Genomic DNA, 18019 nt, shown 5'->3' with positions numbered 1-18019 from the left:
TCGGACAGCGGGGCCCCGGGGATCGGGGGGAGACTCGGACAGCGCGGCCCCGGGGATCGGGGAGAGACTCGGACAGCGCGGTCCCGGGGATCGGGGGGAGACTCGGGCTGCGCGGCCCCGGGGATCGGAGGGAGACTCGGACAGCGCGGCCCCGGGGATCGGGGGGAGACTCGGACAGCGCGGCCCCGTGATGGGGGGGAGACTCGGACAGCGCGGCCCCGGGGATCGGGGGGAGACTCGGACGGCGCGGCCCCGGGGATCGGGGGGAGACTCGGACAGCGCGGTCCCGGGAATCGGGGGGAGACTCGGACAGCGCGGCCCCGTGATGGGGGGGAGACTCGGACAGCGCGGCCCCGTGATGGGGGGGAGACTCGGACAGCGCGGCCCCGGGGATCGGGGGGAGACTCGGACAGCGCGGCCCCGGGGATCGGGGGGTGGGGGGGAGACTCGGACAGCGCGGCCCCGGGGATCGGGGGGGGGGGGGGAGACTCGGACAGTGCGGCCCCGGGGATCGGGGGGAGACTCGGACAGCGCGGCCCCGTGGACCGGGGGTGGTGGAGATCTCAGGCGCGGTCGGGTGGCCGACACGAACCTTTGATTTGACAAAAGCAGATGTCTCCACAAGGGTTTTCCGCTGGACAGGGGAAACATCCTCCCTCACTCCTGCCTGTTGACCCCTGAAAGAATTTTGTGTTTCCATGAGATCTCCTCTCATTCTCCGAAACTGGGAACAGAGAACATAGAGCAGTAGAGCACAGGAACAGACCCGTCATACAATGTTCACTTTCATTTGTGAGTGGGAAGTGGGGCAGTGTGATGGTTTGAAACAGTAAAGGAGGTGACAATGGGAACCGGTATGGGTGAGATGAATGGCAGATTGGACCAGGAGGGGGAGGGGTGGAAAGCCCGTGGGTGAACTGTGTGTGTAGATGTAATGAGAAGCTAGAGGGGGCAAAGATGGCAGATGAGGATGACTTTGTCCCCTTTCCCACAACCCCATCCCCCACAGCCCCTCATTAGGACAGGGGATGAATTTGCAGGAACCCTTAAGCAACACAGGTCTGGATGAATTGTTTCAGTCTGAACCTTAGACTGTATACTCGTTTCCATAGAAACTTCCCGGCCTGCTGTTCACCCAACAATTTGTGTGTGTTACTCTGCTTTAAATTTACTCAATTATTTGGCTTCCACAGCTGCCTGTGGCAGATTCACTATCCTGTGGATAAAGGAATTCCTCCTCATCTCTGTCCTAAATGGACATCCCTATAGTCGGAGGCTGTGCTCACCGTTCTCGACCCACCCACATCCTCCCAACATCAACTCTCTCCAGACAGGTGTCAGAGAGATCTGGCGAGACCCTTCATCAGGACCTGTGCAGCTTGGATTACCAGCATCTGTAGATTTTCTTGTGTTTGATTTTTAAAGCAGAAGTTATTTTATCATGAGCTGATCCATTGTCCCATTCTCCCATTTACTCCCACTCTCCCCCCCCTCTCACCATGAGCTGATCCATTGTCCCATTCTCCCATTTACTCCCACTCTCCCCCCCCCTCTCACCATGACCTTTGATGCCCTGTCTACTCACATACCTATCAATCTCTGTCTTAAATACACACAATGACTTGGCTTCCACTGCCGCAAGAAATACACAGATTCACCACCCTCTGGCTAAAAAAATTTCTTTGCATCTCCGTTCTGAATGGGCGCCCTTCAATCCTTAAGTCATGCTCTCGTACTAGACTCCCCCACCACGGGAAACAACTTTGCCACATCCACTCTGTCCATGCCTTTTAACATTCGAAATGCTTCTGTGAGGTTCCCCCTCATTCTGAACTCCACGGAGTACAGTCCAAGAGCGGTCAAACATTCCTCACATGTTAACACTCTTATTCCAGGAATCATTCTCGTGAATCTTCTCTGAACCCTCTCCAACGTCAGAACATCCTTTCGTAAATAAGGAGCCCAAAACTGCACACAGTATTCCAAGTGAGGTCTTACCAGTTCCTTATAGTGCCTCAACATCACATCCCTGCTCTTATTTTCTATTCCTCTAGAAATGAATGCCAATATTGCATTCACCTTCTTCACCACCGACTCAACCTGGAGGTTAACCTTAAGGGTATCCTGCACAAGCACTTCCAAGTACAATTGCATCTCAGAATTTTGAATTCTCTCTCCATTTAAATAATAGTCAGCCCGTTTATTTCTTCTACCAACGTGCATGACCATACACTTTTAAACATTGTATTTCATTTGCCACTTCTTTGACCATTCTCCCAATCTATCCAAGTCTCTCTGCAGACTCTCTGTTTCCTCAGCACTACCGTCCCCTCTACCTATCTTTGTATCATCAGCAAACTTAGCCACAAAGCCATCTATTTCATAATCCAAATCGTTGATATACAATGTGAAAAGAAGTGGCCCCAACATGGACCCCTGTGGAACACCACTGGTAACTGGCAGACAACCAGAATGGGATCCTTTATTCCCACTCTCTGTTTCCTGCCAATCAGCCAACGCTCTATCCACTTATGTAAATTTCCCATAATTCCATGGGCTCTTACCTTGTTTAGCAGCCTCATGTGTGGCTCCTTGTCAAAAGCCTTCTGAAAATCCAAATACACAACATCCACTGCATCTCCCTTGTCTAGCCTACTTGTAATCTCCTCAAATAATTTCAATGGGTTTGTCAGGCAGGATTTTCCTTTAAGGAAACCATGCTGAGTTTGGCCTGTCTTGTCATATGCGTCCAGGTACTCCGTAACCTCATCCTTGACAATTGACTCCAGAAACCTCACAACCATTTCTCAATCTAACAGGTCTATAATTTACTTTTTGCTTCCTTGCCCCTTTCTTAAATACCAGAGTGGCATTTACAATCTTCCACTCCTCCGGAACTATGCCAGAATCTATTGACTTTTGAAAGATCATTGCTAATGCCTCCGCGATCTCCACAGCTACTTCCTTCAAAACACAAGGGTGCATTCCATCTGGTCCTGGAGATTTATCTACCCTGAGACTATTCAGCTTCCTGAGTACTTTCTCTGTCGTAATTGTGACTGCGCACACTTCTCTTCCCTGACACCCTTGAGTGTCCGGTATACTGCTGATATCTTCCTCAGTGAGGACTGATGCAAATACTCGTTCAGTTCCTCAGCCATCTCCTTATCTCCCATTACAATTTCTCCAGCATCATTTTCTATCTGTCCAATATCCACTCTCACCCATTTTTTATTCTTTATATACTTGACAAAGCTTTTAGTATCTTCTTTGATATAATTTGCAAGCTTCCTTTCATAGTTCATCTTTTCCCTCTTAATGGCCTTCTTAGTTTGCTTTTGTAAGCTTTTAAAAACTTCCCAATCCTCTGTCTTCCCACTAATTTTTGCTTCTTTGAATGCCCTCTCCTTTGCTTTTACTTTGGCTTTGACTTCTCTTGTCAGCCACTTTGGCTTTGACTTCTCTTTTTCCATTTGAAAAATTCTTCTTTTTTGGAATATATCTGTCTTGCACATTCCTCACTCCTCACATAAACTCCAGCCACTGCTGCTAGGCCGTCCTTCCCCCTAATGTCCCTTTCAAGTCAAATTTGGCCAGTTCCTCTCTGGTGCCACTGTAATTTCCTTTACTCTACTGCAATACCGACACATCGGATTTCGGCTTCTCTTTCTCAAATTTCACAGTGAAGTCAATCATGTTACGATCACTGCCTCCTAACGGTTCCTTCACCTCAATCTCTCTAATCACCTCTGAGACATTACACAATATCCAATCCAGTACCTCTGATCCTCTAGTGGGCTCAACAACAAGTTGTTCTGAAAAAGCATCTCGTAGACATTCTACAAATTCTCTGTCTTGAGATCCAGTGTCGACCTGATTTTCCCAATCCACTCGCATGTTAAAATCCCCCACAATTATCATAACACTGCCCTTCTGGCAAGCCTTTTCTATTTTCTGTTGTAATTTGTAATCCACATCACTGCAGCTGTTAGGAGGCCTGTAGATAACTGCCATCAGGGCCCTTTTACCCCTGCGATTTCTTAGCTCAACCCATAAAGATTCTGCACCTTCCGATCCTATGTCACCTCTTTCTAATGATTTAATATCATTTCATACCAATAAAGCCACGCCACCCCCTCTGCCTACCTGCCTATCCTTCCGATACACCGTGTATCCTTGGACGTTCAGCTCTCACAGACATGCATCCTTTAGCCACGTCTCAGTGATGGCCACAAAATTATACCTGCCAATCTGTAGCTGTACGACAAGATCATCCACCTTATGCCTTATGCTGTGTGTATTTAAGTATAACACCTTAAGTCCAGTATTTGGTAATTTTTGCTTTGATTGCACTGCAACTCATCCCAGTGGCTGCAAATTTGCCCCATCACCTGCCTGTCCTTCCTGACATCTTTACTGCTCACTATCTTAGATTTATAGATTCCCTCTCCTCCACTCTATCATTCCGGTTTACCACCCCCCTGCCAAATTAGTTTAAACCCTCCCTAACAGCTCTATTAAACATTCCCGCGATGATATTGATCCCCTTCGGGTTCAGGTGTAACCCGTCCTTTTTGAATAAGTAGTACTTCCCCCAGAAGAGATCCCAATGAGATGACTACCCTGGAGGTCCTGCTTCTCAGCCTCATTCCTAATTCCCGGAAATCTCTCTTCAGGACCTTTTCCTCTCTATGTCATTGGTACCAACATGTACCAAGACAGCTGGCTGCTCGCCCTCTCCCTTCAGGATATTCTGTACCCTGGCACCTGGGAGGCAGCCCACCATGCGGGTATCTCTATCAGGCGCACAGAATCCCCTGACTATGGAATCCCCTATATGACTACCGCATTCCTCTTCTCCCTCCTTCCCTCCTGCACAACAGCGCCAGGCTCAGTGCCAGAGACCCGGTCAACGTGGCCGTCCCCTGTCAGGTCATCCCCCTCAACAGCATCCGAAACGATATACTTGTTGCTGAGGGGGGCAGCCACAGGGGTGCTCTCCACTATCTGGGCATTTCCCATCCCTCTCCTGACAGTCACCCAGTTTTCTGACCCCTGTAGCCTAGGGATGACTACCTCCCTGTAGCTCCTGTCTATCACCTCTTCATTTTCTATAATAAGCAGTAGGTCATCAAGCTGCAGCTCCAGATCCCTAACACGGTCTCCGAGGAGCTGAATCTCTGTGTACCTGGTGCAGATGTGTCTATCAGGGAGGCTGGAGGTCTCCCAGGATTCCCACATCTGACACCCTGAACAAAGCACTAACCCTGCAGACATGCTACCTAATTCTACAGGAATGAAACAAAGAAAGATAGGTCTACTCACCCACTTACTTCGCTAAGCAGATGAACTTTTTAAACGGTTAGCTAATGTGCCCTGCTGTTCCCCCGTCCGTCCGGGCTGATTTGCCAAGGGGAGAAAAAGAGTCGGTGCCTCGCTCTCGCCTCTTCCCGTTACCGCCTAAGCCCGTTGAGCCAAAGCCCTACACTCTGCTGCCACCCACTCCGCTGCCCGCTGTATAGGGTGGCCATCTTTTTAAACTCTCCGCGCTGTCCTGCGCAGTCTCGCCGTTCTTGTATGCAAAGTTTTTTTTTTACACTGTCTTCCTTCAGAATTTAGCTCCCACGCCGCCCTTCTTGTCCCAATCTAAAAAAACACCTTCAGTCCTGTATTCATCAGCCTATTCCACACTGTCCACATGAAATTCAGCAAGGCCTTTGATGTCGATGATAGACCACACTTGGAGCATTGTCTGCATTTCCGGTTCCCGAATATGGGGAGGATGTCATTACACTGGACAGGAGGCTTCAGGAGGATGTTACCAGGACTGGGGGCTTGGGTTAAAAGCAGAGAGTGAGTAAGCTTGGGCTATTCAGCTGTAGTGTAGGATGTTCAGGTATGACCCCTTATCAAGGTAAATAATTCTAAGGAGCTTAAATAACGTTTCCATTTCCAAGAAATAGGAGTACAGAACCAGAGGCCTCGGATTGAAAGTGAGACGGGAAATTTTTCTGAGTGGTCTATCGGGTAACATTCTCACAGAGAGGGAGGTCGGTAAACGGAATTTGCCCTCCAACGCTGTAGAAACAGGTAAAAATAAAAATATTTTAAAATAAATTTGGGCAGGTACACAGATGGGAAATGGTTAGAGGGATTAGAGGGATGGGAGGGGGCAAACACACACAAATGGGCCATGCTCAAGAAGACATCTTAGTCTTGCAGATTGATGAATTGGGCCGTGGGTTCAACATCCATCAAACCCTCCCAGATCATCCTCCTGAGGAATCTCACCCCGGAGTCTGTCTGTGAAGTGTTGATGTGACGTCACGTCAGAGGGCAGCTCAGTGCCACAGAACAGACAGACTGGGTAAGGACGGCAGGTTTCAATCCTAAATGGGAATTTGTGCCTATTTCTGTGGCCGTGTGTCACACTCTGATAGTATATGTGTGTGTGTGTGTGTGTGTTGATTGTGGTAAATATCCGTGTGGTGTGTATACACATTGAAGGAGAGTGTGCACATTGAAGAATTTGTATGTTTCAATGTGTCATCACATGTCTGGTGTGTGTTGACAATGTGTCACACGTGATTGAGTTGTTTAAATGAATAAATGACTGTCTCTGAAGAGATTGGTTTCCAGGTTACTGAGGGAAATAACAACGTACATTGCTGAGGCTCTGACTACAATCTGCCAGTCCTTCCTGTGTATGTGTGTGAGGGAGCTTTGCCAGGCCGGTTATGCTGTGTGTGCTTCTCCCGAGATGAAATCTTGACCCATGTCAATGCTTGTTGGTGTGTCCGAGCTCATTCTCACAATGCTTCAATGTAGTGGTCTGATCACCATAAGACATAGGAGCAGAATTAGGCCATTTGCCCATCGAGTCTGCTCCGCCATTCAATCATGGCTGATCCTTTTTTCCCTCCTCAGCCCCACTACCTGACCTTCTCCCCGTAACCTTTGATACTGTGTCCAATCTAGAACCTATCATGCTCTGCCTTAATACACACAAAACAAGTTCCACAAATTCACCAGCTGCTGGCACAAATTTCTCCACATGTTTTAAATAGACACCCCTCTGTGCCCTCTTGTCCTAAACTCCACCACCATGGGAAACATCCTTTCCACATCTACTCTGTCTAGGACTTTCAACATTCGAAAGGTTTCAATGAGATCCCCCTTCATCTTTCTAAATTCCAGCGAGTACAGACACAGAGCTATCAAACTTTCCTCGTATGATAACCCTTTCATTCCTGGAGTCATCCTTATGAAATGAACCTTCTGCAATGCCAGCACATCTTTTCTTAGATGAGGAGCCCAAAACTGTTCACAATACTCAAGGTGAGGCCTCACCAGTGCCTTATAAAGCCTCAGCATCACATCCCTGCTCATGAATTGAATGCTATCTAAACCCCTTGGACTGAATGCTAACATTGGATTTGCCTTCCTCACCACTGACTCTACCTGCAAGTTAACATTTAGGGAGTTCTGCAGAATGACTGCTAAGTCCAATTTCGTCTCAGATTTTTTGATTTTTTGAAAACAATCTGCACATTATTTCTACGACCAAAGTGCAGGACCATGTATTTTCCAACATTGTATATCATTTGCCACATTCTTTCCCATTCTCCTCATCCAAGACCTTGTCCAGCCTAACTGTTTCCTCAACACTCCGCCAATCTTCGTATCATCTGCAAAACCTGGAAACAAAGCCATGTATTCTAATACAAGAGGGTATGAATTCATGATTGAAGGACGTCCTTTTAGAACTGAAATGCGGAGAAATTACTTTAGTCAGTGTGTGGAAAATCTGTGGAATTTGTTGCGACATGCGGCTATGGAGGCCAAGGCATATTTAAGGCAGAGATATATCGGTTCTCATTTAGCCAGGGCTATGTACCTTATGTACCTTTCATGGGGTGAAAGCAGGGGAGTGTGGATGTCTGGAGGAATTGGGTCTGCCCATGACTGAATGTTGGAGCAGACTCAATGGGCCGAATGGCCTATTTCTGCTCCTACATCTTATTGTCTACTCTATCGGCTAAATCTTGATATACAGCATAAAATAAAGGTGTCCTAACACTGACCCCTGTGGAACACGACTCACTGGCAGCCAACCAGAAAAGGATCCCTTTACTCTCATTCGCTGTTTCCTACCAATCAGCCAATGTTCTAACCATGCCTGTAACTTTTCTGTAATACCATGGCCTCTTAACCTGGTTACTACCTTCATGTGTGGCACTTTGTCAAAGGCCTTCCAAGATTCCAAATATACAACATCCACTGCATCCCCTTTATCTATCCTGCTTGTAATCTCCTCAAAGAATCCCAATGGGTTTGTCAGGCAGGATATTCCCTTAACGAAGCCATGCTGACTTGTCCTATCTTGTCCAGTGTCACCAAGTATTCCATAGCCTCACATTTAACAATTGACTCCAATTTCTTCCCAACCAGAGGTGAGGCAAACTGGTCAATAATTTCCTTTCTGCTGCCTTCCTCCTTACTTAAAGAGTCAAGTGACATTTGCCATTTTCCAGTCCTCTGGCACCATGCCAGGGTCCAATGATTTTGAAAGATTATTTGGAATGCCTCCATGAGTTCTACTGCTACCTCTTTCAGAACACTAGGGTGCAGTTCATCTGGTCTGGGTGACTTATGTACCTTTAGGTCTTTCAGCTTTTTGAGCAGCTTCTCCCTTGTAACAGTAACTTCACTCACTTCTCTTCCCTCGCACTCTTCAACACCGGGCACAGTGCTAGTGTCTTCCACGGTGAATACTGGTGCAAAATATTTGGTTTATCTGCCATCTCTTTATCCTCTGTTATTATATATCCGGCCTCATTTTCTAGCGGTCATATATCCACTCTTATCTCTGTTTTATTTTTTTATAATACTTGAAAAACAATTTGATATTGTTTGCTAACTTGTTTTACAAAGACATGTGTGTAAAAAGGGCCTGAAGGATGATTGGAGATCATTGCACATTTAGATGGAGAAATAACGTAAAGATTTTTAATCCTCATGTATATGAAGGATGTAAGTAATAAAGTCAATTCAATTCAAATCAATTTCTTCTTTATTTTTTCCCACCCAATCATCCTTTTAGTTCCTCTCTGTAGATATTTAAAAGCTTCCCAATCCTCTCTCTGCCTACTAATTTTTGTTTAGTTGTATGCCCTCTCTTTTGCCTTTACATTAACTTGTCAGCCATGGTTGTACTATTTTGCATTTTGAGTATTTATTTATTTTTGGAATACATCTATCCTCATTTCCCCAGAAACTGACACCATTTCTGCTCTGCTCTCATCCCTGCCAGCATCTCCTTCCAATTTGCTTTGGCCAACTCCTCTCTCAAACCACTGTAATTTCTTTCATTTCTCTGAAATACTACAATGTCAGACTTTACTGTCTCCTTATCAGATTTCAAGTTGAACTCAGTCATGTTGTGAGCACTGCCTCCTGAGGTTTCTTTTCACTACTCACCTCTGGTTCAATACATAACACCCAATCCAGTAGAGCTGTTCCCCGAGTAGGCTCAACGACAAACTGCTCCAGAAAGCCATCACATTGCATTCAACAAACTCACTCTCTTGAGATCCTTTACCAACCTGATTTCCCAATTGACCTGCATGTTGAAATCTCCCATGATTCTCATAACATTGTCCTTTTCATCAGCCTTTTCTATTTCCAGTTGTAATCTGTGGGCCTCATGCCACTGACTGTTGGGAGGCCTGTATATGACTGGTGTCAGTGTCATTTTTACTTTTGTCGTTCCTTACCTCGACCCACAAGATTCAACATCTCCCAATCCTATGTCACATCTCGCTGCTGATTTACCAGCAGAGCCACACCACCCCATCAGCCTTCCTTCCTTCCTCCGATACATTGTGTAATCTTGAACATTCAGCTCCCAACTACAACCATCCTTCAGCCACGATTCCGTGATGGCCACAACATCATACCTGTCAATCTGAAATAGTGCAACAAGATCATCCACCTTATTTCTCATACTTCAAACATTGAGATATAACACTTTGTGTACGGTATCTGCTACCCTTTTTAATTCTGCATCACTGATACACTGATACTCGCCCTACTGGCTGCAATTTTTTCCTCTCATCTGTCCGCCCTGACAGTCTGACTGCGTGCTATCTTTGCATTTTTACCATCAGTCCTATCTCTTCACTCCAGTTCTAAACCCCACCAAATTAGTTTAAACCCTCCCCAACAGCTCTATGAAACCTCTCTCACCGAGAATATTGTTCTCCCTCGGATCCAGGTGCGACCCATCCCTTTTGAGCAGGTCATTCCTCCACCAGAACAGATCCCGATGATGCAAGAACCTGAAGCCCTGTCCCCAGCACCATCTTCTCAGCCATGTTTATCTGTCAAATTATCCTGTTTCTACTCCCACCAGCACGTGGCACAGGCAGCAATCCAGAAATTACAGCCCTGGAGGTACTGCTTCTGAGTTTTCTACCAAGCTAGCCAGATTCTTTTCAGGACCCTTTTGTTTTTACTTCCTATGTAATTGGTCCCAAAATGCAACAAGATAGCTGACTCTTCACCCTCCCTCTCCAAAATCCTGCAGACACGATCGGAGACATCCCTGACCTTGGCACCTAGGGGGCAAGATACCAATCGGGGGCCCCATACAGATTCATAGATACTCCTGTCTGTCTCCTGACGATTGAGTCCCCTGTCACTACTGCTCCCCTATTCTCTCCCTTAACAACAGTGAGAGTTGTGGATCCAGCAGTGTGAAGACCTGTGTCAGTCAGAGTCTGCACTCACTGTGCACGAAGGACTTGCGTATTTTCCTGACAATCCCAGTAACCACACTGATACCCGCTTTTATTCCCTACAATATCATCAAGTCAGTATTAAATTCCCAGCTCCTGTGGTCAGATTCAAATTCATGTCTTGGTGTGTTAGTTCAGTGTGTCTGGGATCAGGACACAATGGTTCATCTGCCAGTCCCGTGTATTGGTTGTATTGTGACCCTGCGCTGGTGTGTCCAGGGGTCTGACATCTCCAGCTCACCATGTGACAGTGATGCCTCCCAGTCAGTGGGGTTGATGTGGAATAAACTTCAGTTCCCCTTCAGCCCATTATTACAGACAATCTTTGCTTCAGCTTATAAATTAATTGTGTTTCATGAACAAGGAAAAATGAATCTTTGTAAGTTTTACCTCGGTTAATGGCATCAAGTGTTTCACTCAGCACTGTGTTCAACAAATAGAAGCGATCGAATTTTTCAACCGGTAGGGCCTCATCTGTCACTGACAATTCCTGGACATTGTCACTGATTCTGTAAATATTAAAATGCTGGTGATAAAGTGGGATTTTGAACTATTTTACAAATCCATTCAGGGTTTCAGTACAGAGCCTGTCCTACCTCCTGTTCCGATGAGCTTCCTTCTGAAATAGATAAAAACACAAATCTGATTAGACTTGGACTTAATGTCCACATCCTGAATTTCATCCAAATCATTACAAGGTGTTGAAAATTCCCACTCCCACAGTCACAAATACACACCAGCAATACAGAACCACGGGGAAAATTACAGGGAAAGTTGCTGAAAATTAGACCATTACTGAGAGGATGAAACTTACAGGAAAGACAGGACAGGCTGTGCATTACCATCTGGATAAGACGTCAGAATGATAAAATGGAACAATTTAAGATTAGTGATGGATTTGATTGTGTGCAGTTGGTAAAAAGTATCTCATTCATGGCTAACACGAGAGGACAGTTTTAAAATGCTTGCAAGTAGTACAGACGAGATGTCAGGGGTAAGTTTTTTGGAATGGGCGGAATGAGCGGAGAATGGGACACAATCCGATGTAAAACCAATCCGAAAAAGTAGAGCAGTAAAAGTTTATCTAATCTGATGGAAACCGGATATGGAGGATAAGTCTGATGTGTGGGTCATATTCTTTGTTCTCTGATTGACAGAGAGACCCTCACACCCACCGCACCAGGCATAGTCACAGCCTGTGACTGGAACTGGGTGTTAATGGGAGTTTTGGAGGATATTTAATGCGGTAATTAAGGACACTATCAGCAGCTCTGTGTTATGATCAGAGTAAATCATTTCAGCAAAGATTGCATTCTGTCCTGGGATGTACAGAAGTTCTGGAAGACCAGTTTTGGCCAACAGCAACCCTGAATAGTTGCACCAATTGTCTGGTGAGAAACAGTTTACTGCCATTTGTAAATGCTGTGTGCAGGAGCAACACGTCTGTTTTCTGTCTGCATTGTATTCTGTGTTATGTGTTTATTACGATAACCAGTCACGTGAGTGGGGACGTGGTAAAAGTGAAGGGAATAAGTTACGTATTCGAACTTTGTTCTGGGCTGTTTTGATCCTGGGACTGGCAGATGCCATATCTTTTGTTGACCAATTAATTGCAGTTTAATTTACAATTTAATTATGTTGAAATTATGCTGAAATTAATTATGCTTAATATTGTATATTGCTAATAAAGGATCGAATATCAATCTCCGATATTTAGAATGTCATTAGCGGACTGACTGGAGGTTCCTCATGAAAGGAGAACACTCTGTGTAAGGTCACCCGCAGTGGCAATTGATTTGGTAGAATTGGCCGCTGTGCTGTGTTTATTTCAAATGTACCACTGTTCATTTAGTTCAATTTGACAGAATTAAATTGAAATATCATCCCTCACCTTGAGAAACATCACACTGTCTTTTTGATCCATCTGTTCCTTTAACTTAGTGATTTCCTCCTGAATAATCCTTATATTCTCTTGAAGAGCCAGAAGATTTTTCTCCATTGGTTTGAGAATCCTCTTCTCTTCTTCCCTGAGATCCCTGAGTAAGCTCTGCTCTTTCTCAGTGATAATCTGTCGCAGTTCAGCAAACTGGGATGTGATGTGGGTCTGATTGCTGTGTGACTGTTTCTGTCGAATGAAAGGCGAAGATTAGTTTACTACATTGCTGTGTTGTATTTCCTTATGACATAAAATTGACCATTCGGTCCATTGGGGTCCATACTACTTCTGAGACATTCCCGTCAAATCCTTTCCCTGACATTTTCCTGAAATTATTCTCCCTCAGTGACCCATTAACTCCCAGCAGATTCACATACACCCTCCCCACCTTCACAGGGTTAATTGTAATTAACCATTCATCCAGCATGTCCTTGGAATGTGTCTGAAACGGTCATGGTTACAGGGGGAGCATGCAAACTCCACACAGACAGCAGCAGAGGTCAGGATCGAACCCAGGTCACTGGACCTGCGATACCCGGCTATTCTGCATTAAATGGAGCAAAACTCGACAGTAATATCAGAAATTCCGCTCAGGAAGCCTCACCCGAACTCCGGAAATCTTCTCTTTCTGTTGCTGCTCCTTTTCCTGGAAGTCTGATTTCTTTTTTGTGAGAGAGTCTAAGGAAGATTTTAGCTGATCCTGGAAGTCAGAGTGTGAAGGAAATAGAAACAAAGATGCATCAAAAGAAACAGGTGATCAAACCCGATTATCGCACAAAATGCCGGAGGAACTCAGTGAGTCATGCAGCATCTATTCAGGGGAAATAAACAGTCGGTGTTTCGGGATGAGAACCTTCATTAGGACTGGGAAGGAATGGGACAGAAGCCAGAATGAAAAGATTGGGGACGAGAACCAGCTGACAGGTGACGGGTGAGACAACGTGAGGGGGAACGTGGGGGAGGGTGATGAAGTGAGAAGCTGGGAGGGGACAGGTGGAAGAGGTAAAGGACTGGAGAAGAAGGAATCTAATCCGAGAGGACAATCGACCATGGAAGAAACGGGAGGGACTGGGCTGTTTGCGGCCCTGAATGGTGACGAGGGAGGAGGTTAGAGGTCGGGTGTAGCACTTGTCCCGCTTGCAGGTGTCGGTGCCAGGAGGGAGATCAGTGGGGAGGAGCGAGTGGATCAGGGCGATACAGTACGGGGAGCGATCCGTATAAAGAGCGGAGAGTTGCGGGGTGCGGAGTTGGGCTGTGGGACGGAGAGATGCTAGAATCCCGTTGGAGATGGCGGAAGTTGCAGAGAATGATGTTCTGGTTATGGAGCATCGTGTGATGGTATGTAGGAGAAAGGAAATATGTTAAGTATTAAACTGACGTTAGTTTCTACCTTGTAGATTTTAACAGCTTCTTTAATCGGCTTGAAGCGGTGCTCTCGGTGTTCCTGCGCGTCTCTACAGATCAGACAGATCAGTGTCTTGTCCGTTTCGCAAAACAGCTTCAGTTCTTCCTCATGTTCCTCGCAGTGACGTTCACTTTCCTTCCCTTTCCGATTCAGGTTTAGATTTCGAGCTTTTTCAGCCAGATTTGCTAAGGCCCGATTCACCCTGAGGGTACGGTCAGCAAACACCTCTCTACATTCCGGGCAGGAGTTTCTCTGCTCCCTTTCCCAATACCGTGTGATACAAGAGCGACAGAAGTTGTGTCCACACTCCAGTATAACCGGATCGGTGAAGAAATCCAGGCAGATGGGACAAATCGCCTCCTCTGTTAAACTCTCGACCGGTCCTTTCGAAGCCATGTTAACTCCCAGCACTTCCTGATTCAGAATACTTTCACTTCCGGGAGCTGCAGATCCCCTGCAGTACCGGGATTGTCCACTACGCGCGCTGCAGTCTCAGGGAATGAACATTCTGCTGCTGTATATGTTCATGGCTATTTGAATGTTAGTGTGGGATCAAAAATAAATTAAACAGAGAAAAGGTAAGGAAACGCCTAATGGACTGTCTAAGCCCGGCGACAAGCGTAGGTGAGTTGGCCATATGCCCAGCAACCCCATCTCGTAAACACGTAGAGCAACAAAAAACGTTAGCTGACTGTCCAAAGGCCCCATCGCTCCGATCGGAAGGACCTTTCCGGATCGAGATCCTTCATCTGAACTGTCTCAACCCGAAATGTCGATTGTCCATTTCCCTCCACAGATGCTGCCCGACCCGCTGAGCTCCTCCAGCAGCTCGTTTTTTTGTATCTTTCTCCAGGTCTAAGAGAGTCAGAGTGGAGTGTAAAACGGTGGATAAGTAAACAGTGAAAACATGCCATTAAACTGGGGATGTGGAGAAAATATTGTGCTGTGAGGAGAGAGATGCAGTGGTGATGACCGACCCGTGGTTGCAGGAAAAAGCACAGGACTGGACATTTTACGTCACAGGGTGGAAAATGTTAATTTTTCGGCAAGGTCCTGATTTCAACAGCCCTTCGTGAGAAAACCTTAATGACTTGACCCATGTCTGTCCCGTTTCCAATAGAAGGCCTGGTCTCCTTCACTCTGAATACAGATCAGATGTTGATACTTTTTTTTGCATCAAAATAAGATTTAAATAAAATATTCAGAATGATAAAACGTGCCAATACCTTTACCCAATGAATTTACCTTCGTTGTCTATGGGGTATTCTGTTGTCTGTTGTCGCTCATGTGCCCCCTGGGGTGGTGTACAATAATTGAGAGGCTTCCTCAGCCAACACGGCCTCTCCCAGTCGAGCAGTAGAGGGACACGATAGTTCCACTGGTGTCCCTGTAGTCTGGAATGTGCCGGTCTGCAGCATTCCTGTACGACAGAGGTTCCCAAACATTTTTATGCCAAAGACCAATACCAGAAACCCTGGACCCCAGGTTGGTAACACCTGCTCTCCGGACATCTCGATGTGATGGCAGGCCAACAAGTTTCGGGGGTCTTTCCCCGAGTTGATGATCTTCCAGCAGCACTCGCTGTCCGTTTTCTTGCGCGTCCTGGGAACAGCCCGAGGATCAGTGAGCCTTCTGTCACGCAGCTGCTGTGACAAAGGCCCATGAATCTTTCGCCAGCCCACAGTCCGCAAAGAGGTGAGTGACCGTCTCGTCTCCACTGCAGTAATCTCGGGGCAGCGTGCTGTGGGAGTGATCTCCGGGCATGCAGTGAGGACCAGACTGGGAGGGGCCCTCTCGCCGGCAGTTGGTAAGACCTGGTGATGAGGCATTCTGCCATATGGTCTGGACTGTCTGCTCCGGGAACCACTCCACTGTGTCCATCCAGTCCTTCTCCTGCAGTAACTGCAGGACATTCCGTGCTGACCACTGTCTGGTGTTCTTGTGGTCAAAGCTGCTGGTCTGAAAGAACTGTCACCAGTTTCATGAACACAAGGTTCACATGGAGAAGCTTCCTGATTGAGACAGACACAGTGTCACAGTGTATTTACAGGGTAGGGGCAGGAATGATGTTTCCCCTGGTTGGGCAGTGGAACCAGGGATCACAGACTCAAAATCTGAGGTCACCTCAGCAGGACTGAGATGAGGAGAAATTTCCCCAACACAGTGTGTGAATATTTGGAATTTTCTCCACAAGACTTCTAAATTAAACGGACATATTTAGGGGCTCGGCGATGTTGGGAACGTTGCAGGAAAGTGGCGCTGGGGTCAAAGATCAGCCATGTTCTGAGTGAGGGGAAGAATAGTGCAATGGGCCGAATGGCCACGCCTTCTCCTGTTTCTTATTTTCTAAATCACGAGTTTACCTTTCCCCTTGGTCTTCAGTCTGTCGGATTGCACAGGGGGGCGGTGAGAGCTACGGAGATCCATCAGCAGCCGCTGCGGTTATTTCATACTCTTGTTATTTATCGCTGTTTCTCTGTATTTGGTTCTCTTCAGCACTCTGGCTGATCTTTCACTGCCTGCTTCTGTTATGGTTACTATTCTATATTTTTTCCAAGTATGTCCGCAGGAAAACGTTTCTCGGGATTGTATGTGGTGACTTATCTGGACTCTGATAATAAAATTTATTTTGAAATTTGAGTTTCGGGGATTTTCCTTTAATTCTGAGAACAAACTGTGACTGACATCTCCAGCTCCCAGCAGTAGCCCGTCCTCTCACACACACAGCCAATCAGCGATCGCCGCTGGGAGAGGGATGCTCCCATTGGCTGAGGGGTGGCAGTGGGCGGGACGCTGTTTGGACCGGGACCGAGTGGGCCGGAGACCGGGAGCTGCGCCTCGGGTTTCGGCTGCACCACCGGCGGGTCGTGAATCCTTTCGAAGGCAGAGCTGAAGCGACCGGCGGAGATTCCGTGAGATGTTTCAGCTACACGGAGGCGCCCGGCCTTTCCCCGCCGAGGATCGGGGCCTGTTGTCTGGAGTTGTCTCCCAGACCCGTCCCTTCCTGCTGGGAGACGGGAGCTGCCCCGCAGCGGCTGCCGGTGGATCTCCGGAGCTCTCACCGCTCCCCTGTGCAATCCGAACGGCTGAAAACCAAGGGAGAACAAGGGGCAAAGGTAAACTCGTACTTTAGAAAATAACCAACAGGAGCATGTCTGGCCATTCGGCCCGTTGCGCCTATTCTACCCTTTCCTCAGAATAGTCCTTTTTAAATCTTTTTATTGATTTTAAACAAACATAAATGAAACATGAATACAAAGAGTTTGAGTTCAGGTATAAATACAAATCGATGATATTAACCTCCCAAGCTCATAGTGGTTACAAAAAGTGGAGAAAATTAAAAAACCTCCCCCCCCCAAAAAAAAAGAAAAAATCCTAACCGACATGGGCCATTGCATTATATCGATTATACACAGTAGCGTCAATAACTCCGCACCTCCACCCAAATAATTAAGGGCAATAAAAGTCAGGTTCAGGAAAAGTCAGTTTAGTTTATATGAAAATGTTGAATAAATGGTCTCCAAGTTTCTTCATATTTAACTGAAGGGTCAAAGACAACACTTGTAATTTTTTTCTAAACTTGAACAAGAAATAGTTTGAGAAAACCACTGAAATATAGTTGGAGGATTAATTTCTTTCCAATTCAATAGGATAGAACTTCTAGCCATTAATGTAACAAATGCAATCATCTGCCGGGCTGGGGGGGAGGTGATAAACGACTATTATCCACCATTGGTAAACCGAAAATTGCAGTAATAGGATGTGGTTGCAAACAGGGGCAAGACCAGAACATGTGGGTCAATAAAGCGACTTCAGAATGACATCTGTGACAGGCTGGATTAACATAAGAATAAAATCGAGCGAGTTTATCCTTGGACA

The 18019-nt window shown here is 46.4% G+C and overlaps 1 protein-coding gene across 1 annotated transcript; it reads right to left on the bottom strand.

The window, feature by feature from the left end:
- Positions 1-563: 563 nt before the first annotated feature.
- On the bottom strand, positions 564-14580 carry LOC132390512 (nuclear factor 7, brain-like). Its single transcript, XM_059963124.1, has 6 exons — positions 14126-14580; positions 13340-13435; positions 12691-12924; positions 11396-11418; positions 11190-11308; positions 564-724 (listed from the first exon to the last, which is right to left on the bottom strand). Exons 1-6 carry the CDS (start codon positions 14534-14536, stop codon positions 564-566), a joined length of 1044 nt encoding a protein of 347 aa, XP_059819107.1. The 5' UTR covers positions 14537-14580.
- Between the last annotated feature and the right edge of the window lie 3439 nt (positions 14581-18019).

Source organism: Hypanus sabinus, unplaced genomic scaffold (genome assembly GCF_030144855.1).
Source record: "Hypanus sabinus isolate sHypSab1 unplaced genomic scaffold, sHypSab1.hap1 scaffold_936, whole genome shotgun sequence".
In the NCBI taxonomy this organism is placed as follows: domain Eukaryota; kingdom Metazoa; phylum Chordata; class Chondrichthyes; order Myliobatiformes; family Dasyatidae; genus Hypanus; species Hypanus sabinus.
Note: the sequence above shows the minus strand (reverse complement) of the source record. Positions and strands in the feature narration are given on the sequence as shown.